Source organism: Poecilia mexicana, unplaced genomic scaffold (assembly GCF_051168715.1).
Source record: "Poecilia mexicana isolate PSO_F unplaced genomic scaffold, ASM5116871v1 scaffold_18, whole genome shotgun sequence".
Lineage (NCBI taxonomy): Eukaryota > Metazoa > Chordata > Actinopteri > Cyprinodontiformes > Poeciliidae > Poecilia > Poecilia mexicana.
The window spans coordinates 2,698,092-2,711,389 of NW_028263387.1; the positions used below are offsets into that span (position 1 = coordinate 2,698,092).

The 13,298-nt window shown below is 39.6% G+C and overlaps 1 protein-coding gene across 2 annotated transcripts; it reads right to left on the minus strand.

The window, feature by feature from the left end:
* Positions 1–703: 703 nt before the first annotated feature.
* Positions 704–11,578, minus strand: LOC106918377 (uncharacterized). 2 transcript variants are annotated; one of them, XM_014988075.2, is made up of 8 exons: positions 11,156–11,578; positions 10,954–11,069; positions 5,531–8,836; positions 4,236–4,910; positions 3,807–3,856; positions 3,669–3,730; positions 3,246–3,578; positions 704–1,706 (listed from the first exon to the last, which is right to left on the minus strand). In XM_014988075.2, exons 3-8 carry the CDS (start codon positions 8,666–8,668, stop codon positions 1,690–1,692), a joined length of 4,275 nt encoding a protein of 1,424 aa, XP_014843561.2. In that variant the 5' UTR covers positions 8,669–8,836; positions 10,954–11,069; positions 11,156–11,578; the 3' UTR covers positions 704–1,689. The 2 variants fall into 2 exon arrangements, with proteins under 2 accessions (XP_014843561.2, XP_014843563.2); XM_014988077.2 differs by lacking the exon at positions 10,954–11,069.
* Between the last annotated feature and the right edge of the window lie 1,720 nt (positions 11,579–13,298).

Consider the following 13,298-nt stretch of genomic DNA (forward strand, 5'->3'; position numbering starts at 1 on the left):
CGGATCCCTGATGTTCTCCCATACTGATCCTCTCTGTTTCTGGAATCACACCTCACCACTGTTCTGGTACATGTCTTACACCAATCTCATACACTTGTCTGACATTCCATCCAGTACCAGTGAAAAAACTTGTTGAAAGCATACTGCAGTTCCTGACTGATTTTGGCTCATGACTGACTGCAGCTCTGCACACATATGGAAAAAGTCATAAATTACATTACAAATATATTTTCACCTTGTCAAAATATGTTTGTACATCCTGCCTGATGATGGCTACTATGTAAACACCATGATGCTAACTAGTTCATTAAAATGTTCCTGATGGGTTCATTTCAACTTTTAGAATTTCTAACACATAGTGACATTGGTTACAGCTGTATCACCTCTGGGAAAACGTTACAAAGTCCCCAACAAATTAAAAATGAAATACTTTGTTCTACCATATATAGTCACTTTTTTAAACTTAGGTGTTAAAACCAGAAAATAAACAAACCAATCCGGTTTTAATGGTTTAGGTTAACCACTCTTAATGAAGTGAGCAGGAGTCTAATATTTCTTTTCCATTTTATCTGTTTTAGCCATTTCTAAACCCCCAGACTTGGATTATTTCTGGATTTTTATGAAGACAGTAAAAGACTTTATTTTAAAGTCTAATCAGAATAATTATTGAATAAGATGTGTATAAAAAACTGCACTGAATAACCAAAATGTAGAAATGATTTATTACTGGAAAAGGCATTTAAAGATTCTTCTCAAACAGGTAAACATGTCATCAAGTTACATTCGAATGTGAAAAAACAAGGTAAAGTCCAGCGCCTCACTCTGTCACAGCTGTGCTTCGGTTTTCTCACTTTGTGCTTAGAAAGTTCATTCAGGATGTTAAGCTTCATACTAAAGAGGAGATAAAAACCAAAAATCGGGAATGCATTCTGATATTTAGCTGCGATGCTTCATTTACTACTCATGCAGAAAAATCTTTATTCAATACTTACAAATGAGAGACTGTCCTACTCTACATGGAAATGTATGAATGAATAATGCATCTGCAGCTAACAACTATGTTTAAGAAAGATCAACAAATAATAAATAATGTTAAAAATAATATTAACAATAAACAGCATTAAAAAATTTGGCCTTTCACAGCTACCTTTGTATTTATTTACATACAAGAGAAAAAAAAACCCTGAAGGTACTGCAGAAAGATTTCCACGATGAAGTCAGAAGAAAAAGCTGCCTCAAATAATAAAACAGGAGAATATACAGTAAAGGGCTTCAAAGAGCAGCATGGTACGGACACTCTTAAAAAGCAGCTACACAACTTGAGACAGCCACGAACTGAACCTGGATCCAGAGGGGGGAAAAACAACACAAAGACTGGAATGTGTCCAGAACTGAATTATTCAATAGGTTTAAACTGTGGGAACAAATCAAGCCCAGTAAATCTGTTGGTCTTTTATTCCCAAATATAATCAAGAAATATATAATCTGGCCCAGTTTTAATCCAAAAAAGCTTTCTACGAAAGCGTTTCTTTTCCGAAACCCACAACCTAACCTAGCCTTTTCTTTTAAAATGATTTTGTTTAATTAAATAAAAAGAAATGGAAAACAGAACTGAGAGAAGAAATAGAAAGATGATGTTCTCTTCTGGACTTGGTTTCCAGTCAACTCTGCAGCAATCTCCTTTACACATCAGTTCCTGTATGTTTCTGCAAAAACAAGTCAGAAAGCATAAAACAGTCAAAATATCATCAACAAGACTTTGATTAAACTGAAAAATACAAAGCAAAGAAAAAATAGAATTTGAGCTATTTATAGTAGCTCAAATTCTACTTCAGATTCTACCTGACTGGGAATCAGTCAGGTAGAAGATGTGAAAAAGTTTTAACACCGATGCATGTTCTGGGTTAAAGATTGGGTTACATGTCAGTGAGTGGAAGCAGAATTTGATCCCCAGAACCCGACCAGAACCCTTTATCTCACAGATTAATCATGTGGTCATACTGCATATAAAATCAATATACCAGAAAGGATCAATGATCTCAGGAACGTCACACAAGTCCAGAATCCTGTTATTACATTTATTTGAAAAGATTATTTTTGTATGTTGTTCAAATATAATCTGAGGGCAAAAAGCATCAATAATAAAAGATAAATTCACATGCATACAGATCAATCGATTGATAAAAATATATAAGCACATTCACTTTCTGTGATACACACTTCTACGATTTCAGTTATTCGCTTTGCCTGTCAATGGTCATAATGTTATTCTCTGAATCTGTCTATATGTGTTGGTGGGAATCTGACTTATCTTATTAATATAAACAGCTCTGGAAAAATTAAGAGACCACTTAAAATGAACAGTTTTTCTGATTTTACTGTTTATAGTTATATGTTTGAGTAAAATGAACATTGTTCTTTTATTCTATGAAAGAACAGTATTTTTATGAATTACTGATATAGAGTAGTCAGTAGTTCATAAAAATACTAAATTTTTGCTGAAATTCCAAGCAAAAATGTAGTATTTATTTGCAGAATATGAGTAAAAGTCAAAATAACAAAAAAGATGCAGCGCTTTCAGACTTCAAATAATGCAAAGCAAACAAGTTCATTTTCATTTAGAAGCCACAATACTAATGTTTTAACTCAGGAAGAGATCATAAGTCAGTATTTGGTGGAATAACCGTGAGGTTTTCAATGGGGTTCAGAGCAGAAGTCTCAGCTGTTTATTTCCAACAACCGGACCTCAGTTGGACGGTCCTTATAGCTGAGCTGAATTTGTTCTAGAAACGGCTGTCTGAGGTATTTGACATGCTCACTGTGGAAAAGGACGAAGGCATTCAGGTGAACTGAAATGCTCTTTGTGACTAGTAAAGATTAAATTATGAGCATCTACTTTGAAAATAACATTTAACTATTACGTGTGAATATATTCTGACATGAACAGGTAACAAAACCTGTTACTGGCAGCAACAACTGTCTAATGTCCAAACACTGCTTTTCTTCTTTCAAGCTGTTTCAGATCAACTTTTTCAAAAGCACACATTTAACAACACAAATAAAAATAAAAATAGGAATTTTATGGGACTTATTGGATCTTGGGATTGTAGAATTGCCAAGCATCGTGTTCATCTCTGGCACAGGAAGACTGAACTGCTGCTATCCAAGACTTTATGACTGAGTGAATGTGAAGTTTATAGTGTTTGCTGTTAGCCAGGTAAAACATGTTAGCAGGCTCAGGGTACCTTCTGCAGCACCACAGTGCTGCTGCAGCTGGCTGCTGAAGAAGCGCTCCCGCTGCGACACCTGCTCATCCCAGGCCTCCAGGATCCTCTGTTTCTCCCTGGGTTCCAGCTGGAGGGTGAGGGGGTGCGCCTCGTCGATGTGGGCCCGCACTCCCTCCAGGCTGTGGGAGTACTGCAGCTCACCACAGACCATGCACACCAGCAGCTGGTTGAGTGGATCATAGTCCATGAGGTAGCGGTTTCTCCAGACCTCCTCTGACATAGAATCCTCCTCCTCGTCATCATGATCATCATCACCATCAGCATGATCAGCAAACAAAATATCTGCCTCATCTGAAAGAAAACAAAAAATAGTTAAAGACAATTTTGTTTTGTGCCATGCTGAACAAATTAGTGAGCAAAGAGTGACAGATGATCATTTACCTTCTACCTGAGCTGGGCAGTTGGTGTACATGAAGGGTGGTGGGTCGGGATCCACTGGGATGCTGATGAAACAAGATGATTATATTAGGTAGAGCTGATGGAGGCAAGGCTAAAAACAGAAGCTACATAAATTCCCACCTCATTAGATTTTCTGATGCATCAGAGGAGTTTACCCACTGACTGGAATCCTACAGGAAGTACATGGAAAAACAAAACAGGAAGACACCATGGCATAAGTCCCAGTTGCTATTTTCTCAAAATGCGTTGTGAGACTAACAATGCTAATTATGATTAGGGTGACGGCAACCTACCTACAAAAATGAAACAGGAGAGGAAAATTAGCAGCAAGTTCATAAGATCTTTCACAAGAACATGATTTGTTTTTGTTTCATTTTACATAAATCTGTAAAAGATTCGACTACTTTTTATAGTCAAATTTGGCAAAAAAAAAAAGATTAATTGCATCCATTGCAAAAATATTTGGAAATGTGATCAAATCAGCAAAGATTGAAAGGATCCACATAAGGATCTAGCCTTACTATCTACACCGTTTAGTTCTGGACTTACCTCCATAGCTGTCGTCAGCGTCTGTAGATCCTGACCAGGCAGATCAGAGCTGCTGCCACCGCCGGAGGCTCTCATTGAGGTGCACCCCTTGTACTGAAATGCCTTCTTTGCTCTTTGCTCCTTCTTTTTTAACCTCCAGTACTCTCGCTTTCTCTTCAGAAAGTCCTCCTCAGACTCCCCAGGGATGGGCTTTGGAGGCATCATGATGCATATTGATGCTGCCTGGGCAGAAGACTCCACCTTATTTATGGGACTTTGAAGTTGAGCACAGGATATTTTTATAGGACTAAGGATGGGATTTTGATGTCTATCGGGAAGTTCAATGGGTTGCAGGTGGATGCTTGTCAGAGGGTTGTCTGGGGGCTTCAGAGTAGGGAGAGAAGAGGCTGTCTCAGTTTCTGTGGCTCTGGGTGTCCACTTTTGACAGTGAGGTGAAGAAACTCCAAGAAAGTCAGTCAGATGTGATGAAGGTTCATCGTTCATGTTTCCCTCTCTGCTGATGATGGGGGGTTTAACACAGTGTGTGTCAGGTGACTGTTCAGTTTTACATAATGAACCAACCAGGATGTCAGGGACGCTGCTCATGGCAGGTCTGTCTGTGACAGACGAACAGGACTGGATGGATGGCTTTGATGGATTTACACATTCACTAACATTAATATCAAGTCCTGCAGCCTGAAAGATAGAAAATAACAGAAACAGAAGGATATTCAGCAAGAGGAACATGCAGTGTAGATATAGTTTTCAGAGAGCCCAACACTAACATGAGGTATGGAGTAATGATTCAGGTTTCAGTGGGGGTAGATGCTCCTGCCTACAAGGCTGGAACTGAGCCAACTTCAGAAATCAACTGTTATGTTCTTATGCTAAGATACTTCTAGCCAGCTCAAATGCAAATGGAAAAATATAAATCAAAATGTTTGTTCTTAGTTAAATTATGGCCCTTTACATTTGCTGGAGAACCAAAATCGAAACCCTGTCTTAGATATAAAACATACAATGGTTTCTTTTATCTCTGAAAACTCTTGGTGGGACAAAGACTTATTTTTTTTTTACAATATAATATTTGTATTTTGAGTATACCTTACTGTTCACATCTGCATCATCATATCATTTTCCATCTACTTCACAGTTACATACTACATTGTGTTGATCTGCCACATAAAAAGCCAACAAAAAACATTTAAGTTCTGTCAGTAAATTTACATTTTTTAACATCTGGTAGGTCTCTTACAGAACATTTTGCATTGTGACACAAATCAACATCCAGGTCAAGAGGTTGACTCTTGGCTCACCTGGGTATTCTTTGAAAGAATCTCCTTCTGTCTGGCCTTTAACCTCGCCCTCTGCTGCCTTTTCATCAGCTTCCAGTATTCCCTCTTCTGAAGGCTGTTTGAGCTGCTCGTCCTTGTCATACTGCTGCAGAACCTTTCTGCAGGTGGAACAGAGTTGTTGTGACTCTGCTGATCATGCTGATCAGGGTGATGCTCCTGAAGTGGATCCAGTGATGTAGTTGTGATGTGATGGAGCTTCGGTAGCTCCTCAGACCAGCAGCTTTGATGGGCCCAATTGCTGCTGTAAGATCTCTGAGTTCCACATGACGAGGCTGTGGTGATGAATGGTACTGAAGTCGTCTGGGATGACTGAGTGCAGGCGGAGTGCGCCACCTCACCTGAGGCCGAAAGAGATGGAACCTCGTCACTGAGCTGGGGATTTGGTAAGTCTTTTCCCTCCAGCATGTCGCTATCCAACAGCAAGCTTTTAATTTGGGATGTCAAGCAAGCAGGTAATAAATCCTTGTCATTCTTTTCACAATGAAGCTGTGATAAAACAGGCTTTATGTCCTGCTCTAAAGCATCTTCGGTTGTTCCTATTGCCACGCCAGCCTGTTCGATTTGATTCTCAGAAACTGAGCTGAGGGATTCCTCCAGCAGTTTCTTCATAGAGGCTACAGCCAGCAGAGTGGTGGCTTGGCTGTCTGAATTAAGAGACGTCTCGGGCTCCAGCTCTGGAGGTGCAGGTGGGGCGGTCGGGGGTTTGTCTGGACAGATGGCTCGATCTGGTAGAGAATTTAGGTCAGCTGCTGGCACAGACTCACCCTCCTGTTTTATTTCATTTGCATGTGGTATAGCACTCACAGAGTTGTTTGGAAAATGTTGTTCTTTTTCTGCACCGATAGTAAGATTAGTGCTCGGCTGCACGGTGTTTAATTCTTGTGTATGCACCCTCCTCCTCAGTAACCCTGTACTGGTCCTTGCTTGGAAAATACTGTGTTTCAGGCGAGAAGCACGAGCTGCTCGCTGCTCACGTTTCTTTGTTCTCCAGTACTCCCTCTTCTTCGCCATCCTCTCCTCTTCTGACAGCTTTGGACCCACAGATAGCAGTGGAAGTGATGGCGTACGGCTTGAGATGCTCATTTTCATGACACAGCCACCAAATTTTGACCCTGCTGCTGAGGCTGCGTTTTGAGGGGACTGGAGATGAGTTAGTGTGAGCTGCTGAACACTTTTGCTTGGCTTTGAACTGGAACTAGTTATGTCAAGGTGAGATTGTGGTTTGACAGCAATTAATTTAGAAGTTTTGTTGACTGTCTGGACAAAAGAAAAAGCAGCTTTACCCTGAGATGAGCAAGACAGAGGTGAATGCCGACTTACCCTACATGGGGAAACACTTCTCCAGTTCATGTCAGTTTGTGATGTTGGCTGCATCTTCTTAGAAATGTCCTGGAGCTTTTCCTCAGTTTTGTCTCCAACTATACTTTGATATTTTGCACTCTGAGGTATGTTAATTGTCAGAGTCCCATCCTCTTTGATAAACCCCCCAATGGCCTCAGATGCGAGTGTAGGGGTCTTTTCAGTTGAATGCGCCAAGGCTCTTGCCTTTCTCATTTCTTCAAGGATTTGTTGGTAACGCTTTACCCGGCGTGTCAAAGAGTCCTTCTCCTTTAGTCGAATCTTCTTCTCCAGTGACAGATTAGCTCGCTGTTCACGCTTCTTATTCCGCCAGTACTCTCTCCGCTTGGCTAGTATTTGCTCTGGTGTGTCATTAGTGTCCATTGTGGGAATAGCTCTGGTACGAAACCCTGCAAATGTCAAGAAAGGTTTATTTCTTAGATTTCTCTGATTCAGGAAATTCTTCTGTGTTTCAATGTACCTTTGTCGAAGTGTTTTACATGATGAAGTCTCTTGGGTAATGTTAGAATGATGCACATAAGTTAGTTTTTTCTGTGATTCTGCTGGCTTCCTTACTGCGGTTGTGTTAAACGTTACGACTGTCTGTTCCAACTTATGCCCATGTGGATTCTGTACTTTTATCTGCTCTGTTTGCAGGTCAGGGACAGCCAACCCACGTTGCAGGTTGTCGGTCTCCAATTTGACTGTTGTATATGGCACTTTAACCCGAACTGGATTCCGCTTCTGGCTTGTGCCTCTCAGAAACGACTGAGAGGTCAGAGTTGAGTTGGCCACAAGTATTGTTTTCTGTGCCGGTAGCCCATCTCTGTTTTGTGGCCTCTCTCTGACTTCAGTGGTCTTAGCTGCCAGCTTTGCTCTCTGCTCTCGTTTTTTGATTCTCCAGTGCTCTCTTCGCTTTGCTGCTCTCTCCTCCTCCAACTCCATGGAAGCTGGTGTAATGCCAAAACATGTAGCCCTTTTTATAGTGACCAAGGCACTCTTTAATCCACTTTGAGGTGTTGTGTGTGTTCTTTGGCCCTCTGTTTTATTAAAAGCAGGGCCACATAAAGCTGCATGCATTGTATCTGTTGTTACACAAGGTAACACCTGCAGCCCATTCAATGCCACTTGTGCCTCTGATGGTGTGTTTGGGACTGATGAGTCCTGCATAGATCCACATGGCTTGGGTTCTGTTTTTGTGGAGCTGCTGCTGGTAAAAGGGGTTACTCTGACTGGAGGCACTGATGAACTGGTGTTCAGTTCGGTTCCGCTGCTTTTGGATGAGGTAACCGGATTCCTAAGACTTTTGGTTGTTGGACGTTTCACTGTGACCAAACCACCCTCAGCTGCTGTAGCCAAAATGGAGCACGATGTTGGCTGCAAGTTACGCAGGACCTTGCTAACTGTCATTGCCTGATGCCGCTCCTGTTTTTTAGGGGCCTTTGTAGAACTGTGTTCAATTGTCCTTTCACTCTTTGATAAAGAACTATAGGAGACATCATTACTTAGCAAAGGAGAGGACAAGGCAGCCAAGGGGTCTGACAAATTGGTATTGACCCCTGCAGAGACATACATGTATGAGAGCTTTTCCTCACTGCTGTCTTGTGTTGACTTCTTTCTCTGTTCAGACATTCGGGCCCTTTGCTCCCTTTTCTTGTTTCTCCAATATTCTCTCTTTTGGGCTAGCGTGGCATCATCATATTCGGAGGCTGGCCGGTAGCGATGGGATGCTGGACAACCTTTACCTTTCTGAGATGGCATGCTATCGTTAGCTTGGATAGCCCATTAGTTCTCATCTAACAGCAAGATTTATCTTTGTCACAGTAAATCAGTTGAGTTCCTCAGTAGACACTCAGGGCGGTTAACTCCATACTGTTCTCCCAGGAGATGCTGCTGAGCAGATGGCATTGCACTGGCATGCAGCAGTACCTAGGGGAAATAACACAACCTTTAGATGCATTTTTGCATTAAACCTCGCAAATATTTGAAATTTATTGAGCGTTAAACATGTACATCCTGTTGAATTGTATTTTCCTGGATGAGGATGATAACTTTGTTTAAACAAAGTGTGTAACGAATGTTTTTCTAAAGATATTACAGAAAATATTAGACAAGCCTGTGAAATCCAATACAAACCAGCAAGAAAGTTATTCTACTTGTGAATGTCAGTAAGATCCATTGTAAAGCCGTTGTTCAGATAACATTGGACTGCAGAGGAATTAGTACCAACAGTATTTTTGCCACATTACATTTACAAACAAAGACCGCAGCTTCTGATTTAAAAAGTAGTGATGCAAGTTTTAAAGTTTGAACCTATCACAAGTTGACATACCTGCTTGTCCCTGGGCCTTAAAAATTCTTAATACTGATATAAAGCTAGTTACACAGGACAGATTATAGAACAATACAGCAAACCGATATGCAGGAGCTACATAAAGATAATCATAAATAAGACAAAGCTTATCCGGCAGTTTTGTTATTAATTAGGAGGATATTTAGTAGCCAGGTGTTGCTTATATAGAGAATTGATTACCTGCTGTTCAGCAAATGTGAGCACTGTAAAAAAGCAACAAGTCTGGATTTTTGGTTGTCTGGAGGTTTTGGAACAAATGTTATTTAAAATGCAATAATCTTACAAAAACAGTAGTTCCTTTTGCTCACCAAGCCTAGAGAGGTTATAAAACCCTTTAAAAATAATTAAGGTCCATTAATTATTTTAATAAGGATTACACAGTAGAGGAAAACATTTTACACTGCAATAGTGTATCGGCAGAAAAGACTTGTTCCAACTGTCTTGCATGGTGTTGGACTTGTGTAGTCACAGAATCAGTCACTGACCACTAACTTGTTCCATGATTGTAAATAGAACAATAAATCTATGGTTACAGATACAAAAACCACACACTGTTGCATTGAAACAAAGTCTAGATAACCTGACTGAAATAAAACATCACATACATTTCAACAGACTTCAACAATCTAAATCAATACTTTTAAGGGAGAGCAAGAAAACATTTTACCAACAGAGTGTCAGAGGCCAAAAAGGTCAACTAAAGACAACTAACTACCACTGGCACTGGCTCTGATAACAAGTGAAGCATGGGTGTAGATGTATCTTAAAAACATCTAAACAGGATGACCCATTTGGTTCTGATGGGTTTCTTTAAGAATATTTTTCTCACATTAGACAGAAACACTGATGTTTAAAGCTTTCAATAAAAGCAAAAAGTGATTTCTATTTGGTCTTTGCTTTCAATGATCACTTTACTGCTACCTACTTTATAGACAACAGTCTATAAACTTTTTATATGTATTTTTATATTCTGCTCTAAAGAATTGGTCCCTGTTCTTGGTCTTATGTGTTTTAACTGTTTTTGCTGCCTCAACACACCTGAACTTAATGGCATGCTAAACAATTGTTTAAGACTGGTATGTTGGGGCAGGGACAGATCTCAAACCTACAGGACAGTGGCCCCTGAGGGTCAGGGTTAGGGAATATGGCTGTAGTCTGTGTATGGAACTGTCCAACATAAATAACATTCTGAGTTCACACAGGCAATATATATATATATATATATATATATATATATATATATATATATATATATATATATATATATATACACACACACACACACACACTTCTTTTCCTTATTTTATTCCTATAATATTATTAATTTATTTAAACCACAATAAGAAGGCTTTGTCCAAATAACGAGACAATGGAGATGACTAAAATGACCCATCTGTTCCAAAATCATTTGTGGTTAACATTTGTTTGTAAATAAACATGACGCATTTTTACAGGAGCTTCGTGATGTTTTCTTCCGTTTAAAGCCAAGCATTCGAGTGTGTGAAAACGTGTTAGCTACTGTAACCAGGAAGGAAACAGTCTCTGTCCCTTTAAACATGTCCCTTTTCAATCACAAATTAGTCCCGTCGTAGACCGTCTTTATCCCTTACTTGTAATTGTTTGGTTTGAGGCGCGGCCACGTTACTAAACATAACCTCAGTGAAGGAGAATATACCAACCCTTAGTGACATACATGGCTACATTTTTACGTAAAGCATGCCCGGATCCCTGTCTCACTCAGCGGCACAATGGACAACATCTTCCGCCTGTTGTCCGAACGGAGGGGGCGCCAGTCTGTGTGTGCTGCGTCTAAACATGGAGGGAAAAGGAGCAGGCTAACAAGGAAAAGCAGCAAGATTACAACAGTAAGGAACTGAAACATGCATGTCTGTTACCTTCCAGCTACACCTAACTTTCCGGGACACTTTATACGACCGCTGTTTGGACAGAATAGGGCCAGGCCACCGCAGCTACTGTCCGCCAGCCGTGTTCAGCCTGAAGCAGCCTTGACAACGCTCAAAGTACCAGGATGTGGGACCTGGACGCTCGCTCCACCGCGTGTTTGTGTGCGCGTGCGGAGAGGAACCGCTTATCTTATTGCATTTTAAACCAGTATTTTTGTTTGTTTGTTTTTGTTTTGCTTTGTTTTACAAATTAAAACAACTATCTATATGTGAACAAACAACCATAAATAGCGGGTTTATCAACTCGCCTGGCAACTAAATATTGATCTTTTTAACAGTAACTGCATAGTAATCTTCTGGGGCCATTAAAACAGATTGCATGTCAAGCTGCCAAAAATCAACATGTTCTAGTTGAAAGGGATAGAAAACGATCCACTGATTTCTTAACGGTTTCTGCTTAGCTTCACTAGCCATATCGGTCTATCTTGAGAGAAGTCAAACATGAGTTTCATGAATTGAAATTCTTTGACTTTATCTGCTAAGTTTGAATAATAAACTCCTGCTTCCATGTCTGCTGATTGTAAAATCTCTCCTAACAGCTCACACAAAAGCTAATGAGAATTCTGCATTACAAGAGCTAACATAATTTTCAAAAAAAGTGGAGCTCAACAAGTCAGTGTTAGCACCACCCCTCGATTAATTAATTATTAACATTGGCTTTTATAAGTTTGTATTTTAATAGAATTATAGAATGTCTATTAAATAAATTAACTATTTAATTGAATACGTATGCTCAATGAAATGGTTAATTGAATATGTGGGACATAATTAAAAGTCCCACATGGGGCATTTAATTAAAGATATGATGATCTATTTATTTATTTTGTCCCTTTTCACCCTCCATAAACATGTTTTATAGTGACCCTTACATCAATTCAAACCCACTAAGGACCAGTTTGTTCCCACTTTGACAGCCAACAATATGAAGCAATTTTATTACTTCTACTGGAGGGAATAATCATGATCTTATCAGATTTCATGAAGAATATCAAAAAGGGACTAGAACCTAAATTATTGACGCTAAGATATGGTATAAACCGTTGAAGACATAATGTGATCTTCTAGACATCTGAACATTATAAATTATTATTGCACTGATAAATGTGGGCAAGAATATGGTCCCACATGGTTTTGTCTGCGGTTTCCGTGGTGGCCCTACATAGGTCTATCTGGATTTTTATATCCACCATGGAAACCATGGAAAAACCATGTGGGACCCATATTCTTGCCCACATTTATCCCATATGAGGCCCATTTAGGAATGCTGGCTGGGAAAGACTAGGAAAACAATCACATATGTGGTGTTACACTGGATACATATCCAATTGTTTTCAAATGTTTACGTCACAACGGTCATGTTATCTGACTTAACAAGATGAGAAAACATTTAGTTGCTATATCCCCTGAAAGCCTTAGACGTACAGAAACGGTTGTCTCCTTTAAATTAGGGCTGAAAATTTTACTGCTGTTTACAGTAATATTTTACTGTATATTCCTGTAAAATATCATCAATTGATAACCAAAGAGGGTTTTATCATTTGATTTCTGTTACGTCAAATGTTTTGTTAAACCAGCATTTTAACATCTCCTCTATTTTTATGTGGTATTTCATATTTAATGTGTATTTTCTAAATGTGTAACCAAGACATGCAATTTATTATGTATATTGCACAACACTCGAAAAATGTCATATTATTATATGGGTTATAGAATTTGAGTAAAGAGATTAATTTAATATAGATTGGAATAAGACAAAAATGCACTGGAAAAGCACTGTGAGTACTTTCCAGATGCCCAGTATGTTATTTATGTTCCTTCAGTTTCCTGTCAAGCTCTTTGTGCAAATGGTGCTATATAAATAAATCTGCCTGGACATCCATCCATCCATTTTCTAACACCTGGACAGGTTGCCAGTCTGTCGCAGGGCAACACAGAGACAGACAGAACAAACAACCATCCACACACACACTCACACCTAAGGAGAACTTAGAGAGACCAATTAACCTAACAGTCAGGTTTTTGGACTGTGGGAGGAAGTCGGAGTACCCGGATCTCTCCGTGCACAGGCACAGGG

What these genes read in the sequence shown, in the direction of transcription:
- LOC106918377 (XM_014988077.2), bottom strand. Translation starts at nt 8,668, where the DNA reads ATGCCATCTCAGAAAGGTAAAGGTTGTCCAGCATCCCATCGCTACCGG. An exon ending in CGCTGACGACAGCTATGGAG is followed by an intron (nt 3,857 to 4,235) that starts GTAAGTCCAGAA and finishes TACTTCCTGTAG; the next exon opens with GATTCCAGTCAGTGGGTAAA. An exon ending in GCATCAGAAAATCTAATGAG is followed by an intron (nt 3,731 to 3,806) that starts GTGGGAATTTAT and finishes TTGTTTCATCAG; the next exon opens with CATCCCAGTGGATCCCGACC.